At 38.9% G+C, this 12,244-nt stretch overlaps 1 protein-coding gene across 3 annotated transcripts in view; it reads left to right on the top strand.

Moving 5' to 3' along the window:
• The window catches only part of PREX2 (phosphatidylinositol-3,4,5-trisphosphate dependent Rac exchange factor 2), a 292,500-nt gene that overhangs the window by 108,426 nt on the left and 171,830 nt on the right, over nt 1-12,244 (top strand). For all 3 annotated transcript variants that reach the window (XM_049633306.1, XM_049633307.1, XM_049633308.1), the window contains 2 exons: nt 7,963-8,112; nt 11,383-11,527. In XM_049633306.1, coding sequence (XP_049489263.1) covers nt 7,963-8,112; nt 11,383-11,527 — 295 coding nt within the window. The remainder of the gene's footprint in view (nt 1-7,962; nt 8,113-11,382; nt 11,528-12,244) is intronic.

Below are 12,244 nucleotides of genomic sequence, written 5' to 3'. Positions count from 1 at the left end.
ATATGAATTTTAAATCTATAGGGACCAACTGGAGAGCAATGAAGAGATAAGGCATTAATGTGTAGAGATTGACTTTGGTTGTTTGTTTTGAGAGACAGTCTGGGTGCTGCACCAACTTTCTCCTTTCCTGTTTTCTTGGTCATTTCCATCATGGAATCTCTATTTTTGATGAGCTCAGGTTTTAAGTGTTCTTTTTAAAAAAATTTTTTTTAACGTTTATTCATTTTTTGATAGAGAGGGACAGAGCGTGAGTAGGGGGAAGGGCAGAGAGAGAGAGAGACACAGAATCGGAAGCAGGCTCCAGGCTGTGAGCTGTCAGCACAGAGCCCGACGCAGAACTCGAACTCACGAACCGTGAGATCATGACCTGAGCTGAAGTCAGACGCTTAACCACTGAGCCACCCAGGTGCCCCTAAGTGTTCTTACTTTATACTTATAAATGGGAGCTCTGATGCTGATAGATCTCAGCAGAGCTGATCAGTGTCTGTATACCAAGTTCTTCCCACGCTAGGACCCTGGATAAATTCAGTAAGGGATGGCAAATACCATCAGGCTTTTGTGTTCATTGCCAAAACCAGAAACAAACAACAACGATACCATATTGTGGTATAAATCATAAAAATTAATTAATCAAGATGTATTTTTAAGCATGCTTAGAAATTTCGATGAAAAATTTAAATGCTCCCCCATCTATTTGAATATATTGTAGAAATACTAGGTATTTTTGTATACTCTAGTTATAAGTAGAATGCTTTTCTTTTCTAAGGGCCTCCATCAGACAACCATTTGCACTAATTTAGCTCAAAACTTGCAGAAGTAATTGCATTTGGAATGAGACTAAGCTTTTAGCCAATGTGTAACTATCTGAAATCTTTTGAAAAATAAACATGATTCTACTTTTATTTATAATGTTTAATGAGTTGGATTATATCAGTTATATCTCAGAATACAAAAAAATTAAGGCAATGATGATACGACATGCAGAAATGTAAAAATCTGTGTATTTGTTTTAATATATCCGCATTATCCATTACTTCTTATGTTCAACAAAGATGGTAGCCATTGAGTATGTGGCCAGATTTCCATTCCACCATTCTCTATAGTTTTAAATTTTTTTTAATGTTTATGTATTTTTGAGAGAGAGAGAGAGAGAGAGAGAGAGAGAGAGTGAGCTGGGGAGGGGCAGAGAGAGGGAGACAGAATCTGAAGCAGGCTCCAGGCTCTGAGCTGTTAGCACAGAGCCAAATGTGGGGCTCGAACTCACAAACATGAGATCATGACCTGAGCCGAAGTCTGATGCTTAACTGACTGAGCCACCCAGGTGCCCCTCCATTCCACCATTCTCTAGATCCGACTTCATTTGGGTGAATTCTAATTTTTTTTAAATGTTTATTTATTTATTTTGAGAGAGAGAGAGAGAGAGAAAGAGTGAGTGAGTGAGTAGGGGAGTGTTGGAGAGAGAGAGGGAAAGAGATAAAGTGAGAGAGAGAGAGAGACAGAGACAGAGATAGAGAGAGAGAAAGAATCCCAAGCAGGCTCTGCACTGTCAGCAGAGCCCGACATGGGGTTCCATCCCATGAACCATGACATCATGACCTGAGCTGAAGTCAAGAGTCAGCCACTTGACTGACTGAGCCACACAAGTGCCCCTGGGGGATTCCTCTAATTTAATTCCTCTTCTTTGTTTATGACTATATCAGTTTAAACATGATTCATAAAAAGTATCCAGCTTAAGAGCTATGTAGGAAAACTGTCAAACTTTCTACAATTAAATTTCTTTGTAATTTTCATAGTATATTCTTGGAAATTCATTCAAAACGTAGCCCCAGGAGCACCTGGGTGGCTCAGTCGGTTAAGCATCGGAATTTGGCTCAGTTTGTGCTCTCATAGTTCACAAGTTAGAGCTCCGCCTCGGGCTCTCTGCTGTTAGCCCAGAGCCTGATTCAGATCCTCTATCCCCCTCTTTCTCTGCCCCCCTTCCCTGTGTGCTGTCTCTTTCTCTCTCTTTCAAAAATAAATAAGAAAACATTTAATAAATATTTAAAAAAAGTATACCAGATCATTTGTAAATTCTTTCTTTTTTCTTTTTTAATTTTTTTTTTAACGTTTATTTATTTTTGAGACAGAGAGAGAGACAGAGCATGAACGGGGGAGGAGCAGAGAGAGAGGGAGACACAGAATCAGAAGCAGGCTCCAGGCTCTGAGCCATCAGCCCAGAGCCCAACGCGGGGCTCGAACTCATGGACCGCAAGATCGCGAGATCATGACCTGAGCTGAAGTCGGACGCTTAACCGACTGAGCCACCCAGGCGCCCCTGTAAATTCTTTCTTAAGAACAAGTTTATTTGTGTAGTTGGACAAAGGGCAAGAATGGTGACCTTTAGAAAATGTGATCTGTAGTTCAATGTTGGGCAAACCATAGATTGCAGGACAGTAGTCAAATTTGAATTAGGTAAGATGGAGAATTTTTATTCTTTTAGGTGTTCCTGAAAGTGAACAGGATTTTTAAAGAAAGTCTCAGCTACCATTTTTTATATAAATATTTGAAACCATTCAAAGATATTGAACACATTGGGTTTTTTGAAATTAAATTTTGCTTATTAAAGAAAATTTTGGGGGTGCTTGGGTGGCTCGGTTGAGCATCTGACTTGGTTTTGACTTGGGTCATGGTCACGGGGTCATGGGATCAAGCCCCATGTTAGGCTCTGCACTGAGTGTGGAGCCTACTTAAGATTCTCTCCTTCTCCCTCGGTGTCTGCCCTTCCGCTGCTCTCTCACGCACTCTCTCTCTCTAAATAAATAAACTTAAAAAAATAAAGTAAATTTGAAAATAACAAAAAGTTGAAAACATAAAGAGAAGTAAAAGAATTTTAATACTTCCTTCAATTTTTCTTTTTATGCATAGATTTTCAAAAATGTTTAAAAACATGAACTCTAGTTTTATATCCTTTTTTCAATTAAATAAAATCATTATGTGAATTATAGTCATCTTTATCTTCATGTCTTATCACCACATAACATAGTATTTATTGTTGCTTAATAGTCAAATAGATAAACCATAGTTACCTTATCAGCTGTATTTATTGTTGTGTAACCTGAATTGAATACATTCTTAATTAAAAAGTAGGATAACTTTACAATGTTGAAAAGACTAAGAGTATAAGAGTTCTTTCCTGATACACTTACATTTTCAATATGTTATTAATTTAAAGGAGTGTTCTTGAGAATTAAAAAAAAAGGTCAGGGGAGCTATTTTTAGTTTCAAAAGGAAAAATCAGACTCTTTTTTTTAAAGTTTATTTATTTATTTTGAGAGAGAAAGTTCTCAAGCAGGGCAGAGAGAGACAGAGACAGAGAGGATCCCAAGCAGGCTCCGTGCTGTCAGCGTGCAGCCTGGTGCGGGGCTTGAACTCATGAATCGTGAGATCATGACCTGACCTGAAATCAAGAGTTAGATACTTAACCAACTGAGCCACCTAGGCATCCCTCGAACCTCTTTTTTTTTTTTTTAAACTTTTAACTTTTTGCCATAAGTAATGGCTAATGCTATTTTGGATGCTAGAAAATTTTCTTCTATTATTTGATAAAATCAAAGATTTATTCCAAAAACTAATTTTCTCAACATTAAATATTCATAATGTAAGTACATTATAATTTTTTTAATATGAAATTTATTGTCAAATTGGTTTCCATACAACACCCAGTGCTCATCCCAACAGGTGCCCTCCTCAATACCCATCACCCACCCTCCCCTCCCTCCCACTCCCCATCAACCCTCAGTTTGTTCTCAGTTTTTAATTTTTAAAATTTCTCTTAAAAATTTATGCATTCACACTGTTGATCACCAGAATAAGAGTTAAATACATTGTTTAGACATCAGTTTCTTGATGTTTTGAATAATATTTTCTGGCAGTTTCTTCTGTTTCATAGCCTGAGTATATGGTACTTGGCTAGCTTCCATCTCATTAAAACTCAGGCTATTGAAAGGATATCAGCATTTCCACTGAGAGTTATAGTAGTATCAGTTTTAGCAAAACCTCATCTCATTATGTAAAACTATGCTGGATTAAGAGCAAGGAATTTGCAAACTGTATAGCTTCAAAGTAATTAGTGAGTTGTTCTCGGCTGCCCCTTGGATTTTTCTCTTTTTGGAAAAACATCAGTGCCTGGAGACTTGAATTTGGATATTCTACACTTAATGAATGACAATTTTCCATTCCTTTTTAACACTTCCTGTAGAATTATATTTTAGATATAAATATAAGTGAAAATTCCTGCACTTGCCATTAATGTTCTTTCAGTAAAAACAATATTTTTAAATTTCTACTAAGGAAAAGCACTGCTAGGCTTTTCCATGATCTTTATGTGGCTGTTCTTTATAAATAAGTTCAATTCAAATTTATTGTTTAGAGTGAAGTTATTGGGGGGTGCCTGGGTGGCTCAGTTGGTTGAACGCTGACTTCAGCTCAGATCATGATCTCCTGGTTTGTGAGTTCGAGCCCCACTTCAGGCTCTGTGCTGACAGCTCAGAGCCTGGAACCTGCTTTGGATTCTGTGTCTCCCTCTCTCTCTGCCCCTCCCCCCTCCCCGCTTGCAGTCTGTTTCTCTCTCTCTCTCAAAAATAAATAAATATTTTTTAAAATTATAAAAAAAAGAATGAAGTTATTGAGAAATGTGCTGTGATTGAAATTATGAAGCCATTTATATATCACTAAATACATCATATATTTCTTTTGAAATAAATGAGAATCAATTGCTTATTTTTTATAACACTGATAATTTGGTAACTGATATCATTATGATATTTATACTACATTTTGATACATATGTATGTATATACATATGTATGTACTCACATATTTTTATATATGTTTAAAATTATTTATGATTTTTAAAATTAGTGTGATAGTAGTTAGCACATAAACTTTAAAAAGTGACATTATCCTTTCATTTTAATTTATTAGGTGACATAAGCTCTTCTTTCCAAATATTATATTGGAACAGAGATGTACCTATCGTTTGACATAGTAGATTTTACAGTCAATTAACAGTCTTGCTTTCTGTACATGAAACAATAGCCACATGCAATCATTTGCTGACCTGTCTGGTTTTGAGTTCAGTCATACATTTTCTAAGGGAAGTTTGAATGCACAGGTAGTAGTGCTTAGGCAAGGCTTCATGGAAGATGCGGGTACACTTTAAAGAGAAGAAAGAGTTGCTGAGGCAGAGAGCAGGGCTGGTGGCTTGATGAGAGCCTCAGCCTAGAGAACAGGTGAGAAGTCACAGCACCAGGAGGAGGAAAGCAGCAAACAGTGGCAGGGCCACAGGGGAACACAGTGGAAAATGGCATTGTTCGATAGGGGTCAGTTTAAAGAGAAGCGCTAAAGCAATCCTCTATGTTTTCCCCTGATTCATTGGGGAGATAACAAAGGTTTTTGAAGTAAGGAATGGCCTGATGAAAAATGTTGAAGGAAGAGTCAGCAGGGTGTGAAGAGAGCAGTGCCAGACTCAAATAGTCGAGGGAGGGAAGGAAGGAACACCCAGGTTGCAGAGGTGTCTGTCCCAGGGCACGTGGTGTGCAGGGTCAGAAGCATCACCCTGGTAGATGAACTTGTGTTCCTCTGTGTTCTGTGGAAAGAATACACCATGTTCCTTTTAAAATAAGCCCAATATTTTATTACTACAGGTTACATGTGGCTATGGTGATTTTCTTTACCTGGGGTGTGGGTAAAGGGTAATATCATTAGTGGGAATGTGGGGTCTTTTAGGCTGCAGTGCTGGGTTCTCTTAGCTGATCTCAGTCTGATTGTGGAAGAAGGGAGAGTGTGAAAAGCCTATGCTTGTTTCTGATATTGGCCCTGTAAAGTGACCCATGCGGGGAGGGGGGTCTATGTGGACATGTGCAACTTGATCTTTTTTTCCCACCAATTTATCCTATTTTCTCAGTTGGTTATTTTTATAAGTAGTAACAAGGGATTATGGTATAATTATGAACTAATAATTTTTACTTCCTTACTAATTCCATTGATATTTATGTGACATGTATTAAAAAGTTCTGCTACTTTATATAGGATATGAACATGAACTAAATATGTAAAGATAAGAAGAAAAGTACACAAATTCCTTTTCAAAACAGATGGCAGGGCGCCTGGATGGCTCAGTTGGTTGAGCATTCAACTTCGGCCCAGATCCTGATTTCACGGCTTAGGGATTCAAACCCCTCGTGAGGCTCTGCACTGATAGCTCAGAGCCTGGAACTTGCTTTGGATTCTGTGTTTCCCTCTCTCTCTGCCCCTCCCCTGCCCCTCCCCTGCTCGCTCTCTCTCTCTCTCTCTCTCTCCCTTTCTCAAAATAAATAAACATAATAAAATAAAAATAAAACATATGGCAATTTCCTGATGGGGGAAATCTTCTGCCATTTGAATCCTTATTTTATCAGAAATTGTTATTATTAACAGGATTATGGCACACACACGCACACATATATCATATATATATTATATATATATTATAACATATATATATTATATTATAGAGTAATATCTAACATAATTCTCTCCTGGCTCAAGTATAACTTGGAATTTTTTAAAGTTTATTATCTATTTTGAGAGAGAGAGAGAGAGAGAGAGAGAGAGAGCAAGCAGGGGTGGGGCAGAGAGACAGAGGGAAAGAGAGAGAATTCCAAACAGACTCTGCACTGTCAATGACGAATCAGATGTGGGGCTCGAATTCAAATCGCGAGACCATGACCTGAGCTGAAGCTTAACTGACTGGGCCACCCAGGCGCCCCACTATAAGTTGGAATTTTTAAAGACCCTCAATATACAGAATCATTTGAGAATGCATTTTTGGAATAGTCAATCTGGTCGCAGATACCTTGTGGTGATTTTGGAGCTAAAAAGACTACGGGCATCATGTCTGCCTCTACTCAGACCTCACCAAATAAAATAAGGCCATTTGAGAAAAAACAAAGAAACAGAAAACAAGTACAGTGCCACAAAGTTATTTCTCTAAACCACCTTTAACGTTTTGTGTCTCACCTCCTGTCCACCCACCATTACTATTTAGTGACTGTCAGGGAGATGAATGAAAAGTGTCACTTTAAATTGGTGCAGGTGCTGACTCAGGCCTTTGTCATATGTTTTTTCATTTTGAAATCTTTGCTTTGCAGACTGTCATGCCAGTAAATGCTGGATACAAGTAACATCACTATTCCCTACCTGCTATTAGGCAGAACTGCCGTAGAGGGTTTCCTGTTGACATTTTCAAATCTAGCATGACAGTGTAGCCAAAATGATGGGGAGACCTAAAAAAAGACAATGTGAATTCATACTCAAAGAAAAATTTCTTCTCCCTATATGGAATGATGTGGTTTTAAAGAGTGCACATTTTTCAGGTTTTCATGAGCAAGGATAATGGATTGACATTTATTTGTACCTTTCCATTTATTAAAGATTAGGTAAATGTGCTCTTGGTATGTTCCATTGATTTGTTCTGATTCTTCCTGTGTGGTTCATGAAACAGCTGAAAATTGTTCGGTGGGGATATACTTTGCTTTTGAAAGCTAGAATAATATTTCAAATGAGTATTAGAAAGGCAAAATGAATCTGACACCTTGGATATTTGATTATTGAGATGAAAATTCTTTTAAACGTTCTTGTTTTATTGCTTTAGGAACTTTAACAATATTTTTGGACATAGAGGAAAGGAATGTTAATACTTCAGATGTTTAATTTCATGTAATATATTAATATTAAGAGTTAGAAGTGTTTTATTCCTGAGCACTAACTGCATTTAATATACAAACATTTGATTTTTTATTTTTATGTTCTTCATTTCACACATTTAAAGCGAAGATACTTTTAAGAACTCAATGGTGTTGGAACTTCTGTGAATTGAATGGTTGTGTTGATATAATTTATATATTATATTTGTTGTTCACCTTTACCCCCATTAATTTCCAGCTGATTTCCATAGTAGTGGACACATTGTTATCAATGGATGGAAAATACATAACACAGCAAAAAATAAATGGTTCGTGTGCATGGCAAAAACACCTGAAGAGAAGCACGAATGGTTTGAAGCTATTTTGAAAGAAAGAGAACGGAGAAAAGGTGGGTGTATGAATTGGCCACTATTACACTTTTGTGAAGATTCTAACTTAGGAAGAAAGCAGACAATGGGCAGAAATTATGAGAAAGTAAAAAGGTGTGTGATGTTCACCTGGATTTTCCAAGTGAGGTAAGATCCATGCTAAAATACTTTATGGATACTTCTAATATTATCACTGAAAGAAAAGAAAAACCTTGTATAGTTAGTGAAATAATTATATTGTGGCCAGCAGTGTCTTTTAAATATTATGTTAGTCTGTTGAGGCTGCTATGACGGATACCACAGACTAGGTGGCTTATAAACAACAGAAATTTATAACTCACAGTTCTGGAGGCTAGGAGCCCAAGATCTGGTGTCTGGGAAGAGTAATTTTCCAGTTCCTAGATGGCCATCTCTTCACTGTGTCCTCACATAACAGCAGGGCAGCAGATCTCTCTGGGGTCTTGTCGATAAGGCCATTAATCTCATTCATGAGGACTCCACTCTCATGACCTAATCACTTCCCAAACACCTTACCTCCTAACACCAGCACAATTAGATGTCAGGTTTGAACATACGAATTTGGGAGGCATGCAAACATTCAGTCTACAGCAAATAGTTTCGTTTGCTTTAAAAGTTGTTAAATTTTCTTTGCACCTTATTCTCGCCATTTCTAAAGCATCATCTCAGAGTTTTCCTGTAAGAGACAAACTTCCATAGTATAAGGCAGTGTTGTAGGGCCTCCAACAGTTGTTCTCTATATATGTAACAGTACAGTGAAAATCTCTAGACCAAATATGTTAGTGTCCTAATTATAGAATAAAGCACTTGGGATATACATTAACTTTTTACAATGCCGTTGATTATAATGCAAGCCAATAAGGAGTTTGTTCACATGAGGAGGCCTGGTTCGAAATTGCTTCACGTTTTTAGCAAGATTCGCAAAAGGCACTTGATCTGGCAGTGTTCAGTTGTGTGACGTTTATCTGCAATTACGCACATTCCTTTAATTCAGCTAAGAAATAGAAATGCTTGTGTTACTACTAATTTCTTTACCCAATAATTGATAAGAAACAAGACAGTATGTATTCCTTTTCCCAGAGACTTAGGAATAAAATATCCCATTGCTGATGAAATTTTGAAGCACAAAGAACCCTTTCTTCGATCTTCAGAAATTTTTCCTTGAAGAACATACAAAGCTCCTATTTCGATTAAAATATTCATAGCACACACATTTATATGAGCATTTCCAAAGCATTTTCAAATACTTAACTCCTTTGATTGATCTTGGATGGAGAACTAGTTAGAAAAATTTAAAACATAGATTGTGAATACCGAATAGCTGATTCTTTCCGTTTTGTTGAATCCAGCAATCAATTCAAATAGCATAGCAAGTCATTTAAAAGGTAAAATAAATTTTTCATCAAGTTGAACCTTTATTTATTTTTTCAGAATGGCTGTGCATACAGATAAACCTAAGGTGAAAAAGGAAAGGAGGAAGGAAAGGAGAGAGAAAGAAAGAAAAGCAAGCAAATAAGCACGTTGCATAAATTTGTTTATGTGAACAGGCTCTATTCTTGATGGAGTATTCCCTATTACTGACAAGTGGTAATTGCCCCTCCATTGTAAAAATAAAATTTTCATAAGAAAATTTGTAGCCAGAAAACTAAAAATAATTCAAGTATTTCTTCTTCTGCAACAGTTTGTCAGTCCTGTCCAAACGTCCCAGATTGTGGGCGTTCTCAGGCTTTCAGCTTTGACACTGCTCTCCGCTAAGATAGCTGCTTGCCTGGGTTACCCGTTCCCACCAGATCCACATCAACATCTACACTGCCACTTCGTCCATCTCTCCTGAGCTTCATACGCATGTGTTCTGCTGACTCCTGGACTCTACCTGAACGTCCAAATTCAATATGGACAGTATTGGACGCCTCCTTATCTGAATCCCTTTTTCAGAAATGCGTCTAACCCCCCACTCTCCAGTTCCAGGCTCTCAGGTCAAAAGCCTAGAAGGCATCCTGATCTCTCTTTTCTCCATCGTGCCTGCATTTAACCCTTTGCTGTATCCTATCAGTATTGCTCCCTAGATATGTCTCAGCATCATTCTCTTTGCCCTGTAGCCCCTGCTATTGTCTTCAGGGTTCAACTTGCCTGAATTTTTGAGGCTTCCTCCTAATGGTCTCCCTTTTTTTAAACCCTGCCCCCTTCACTTTGTTCCTGTATTGTCATCAGAGCTTTGTTTCTGAAGCAACAAAACTTTCTTTCCTGTCCTGCCCTGCTTTACCCCTCCCTCTGGTGGAAACCCTTACATGCTTCCCTGATACCTCAGGGATGAAGTATATGGAAACTGCAGTTGAGCAAGGTTCCTAACTAATCCACCAGTGTGTTCTGTCCTCTCATGTAGGGCCTGGAGCTGTGCCCCTGTGTTGCTTCACCTCAGGTAGCTCTTGTTAACTCTCTCTCTTTCTCTCTGGAAATACCGTTCACCCCTCTGCTTTTAAACATTGGTCTTCTGTGAAACCTTTCTTTCTTTTTTTTTTTTTTTTTTTTTTAATTTTTTTTTTTAACGTTTATTTATTTTTGAGACAGAGAGAGACAGAGCATGAAAGGGGGAGGGTCAGAGAGAGAGGGAGACACAGAATCTGAAACAGGCTCCAGGCTCTGAGCTGTCAGCACAGAGCCCAACGCGGAGCTCGAACTCATGGACCGCGAGATCGTGACCTGGGCTGAAGTCGGATGCTTAACCGACTGAGCCACCCAGGCACCCCGCTTCTTGCACTTTTGATGGGAATGCACACTGGTGCAGCCACTCTGGAAAACAGTTTGGAAGTTACTCAAATACTCAAAATGTTAAAAAAACATTTTGACTGAGCCACCCAGGCGCCCCTGAAACCTTTCTTAATATTTCTGTGTAAAGGCAAGATCCTCTGAATATGCCTTTATTGTATCGCAGTTTCTCCTTTAAGGCTGTTTCCAGGGCCAGCCGGTCCACTTGTGCCGATCTAATTCTGCAGAAGGGGTGCAGGGAGCTCGAGGTGCAGCTGCTCTTCCTCCAGTGGCCAAACCATGTGCCTTTGGGCACAATTTACACAAGGTGCTATATGGCCCTCGAGATCCTGTCTTGACTGTCTCCTTGGTATCCCAAGAGCTTCTTGAAAATCAGGGCCCTAGCGTATGGAGCGCTGTGTCTGCAATCCCCTGCATGTGGTAGACGTAAAATAAATGTTTGTTTAATGAAGGCATGGGTGAGTGAGGAGACTTTCAGTACCTGTCCTTTGTTTCATTTCTGATAGGTTTAAAATTAGGAATGGAGCAAGACACCTGGGTAATGATCTCCGAACAGGGTGAGAAACTTTATAAGATGATGTGCAAACAAGGAAATCTGATCAAAGACAGGAAAAGAAAACTGACCACGTTCCCTAAATGCTTCCTTGGAAGGTAAGGTTGGTAGTCTAGGTGCATGTATTTCTTTCATGTTTCCACTATCTCACGTGTTAACTTTCCTTTAATGATTTGTTTTTCTTTAACAAATATTTCTCTAAGCATTTTCGAATATTTCTTTGCTATCAACATTTCCTGGACCGTAGTGGGGTGAAGGAATGGATTTAGGGCCAGAAGTCATACAAAACTTAAGACATCTATCCATTCATCCATGACTTCAACAATTTTGGATGTACTGTGTTCCAAGGGCGAAGCAGAGGTTGGGGTCAGGCAGGGGCTGGCAGGCAGGCGGGTTTACCTATAGGGGACAGAGTCTGGCAAGGATGTGAGTACAGAGCCTACGAGTCAGAGAAGACTGGAGAAGTGAAGACACACAGTCTAAGCTGGCAATTAATTCAAAACTTTGACAGCTGGGCTCAGCATGAAGGCCTATCGATGAGGAGTCTGGAAAAGTAGGTCATGCAGTGAGCCTGGCACAGAGCAACAGGCGGGGAAGTCACCTGAGCTTTTCTCATAGATTGGCTGTGTGTCCTTTGGTTTCTCCAGACAGCTGTATGTGGGAATTCCTGCTGGGTTCGGCCTGCAGGACTGAAGGGAAGGGCGGCCGCCTTCAGGTACCGCTGCTTAGGCCAGGCCCTATGCTGGCTTCTTCCTATACGTTATTTCTAATCCTCAAATACATACTTAAGAGGTAAAATCTTTATATTTTTTAAA

Source organism: Panthera uncia, chromosome F2, assembly GCF_023721935.1.
Source record: "Panthera uncia isolate 11264 chromosome F2, Puncia_PCG_1.0, whole genome shotgun sequence".
Classification (NCBI taxonomy): domain Eukaryota; kingdom Metazoa; phylum Chordata; class Mammalia; order Carnivora; family Felidae; genus Panthera; species Panthera uncia.
Note: the sequence above shows the minus strand (reverse complement) of the source record. Positions and strands in the feature narration are given on the sequence as shown.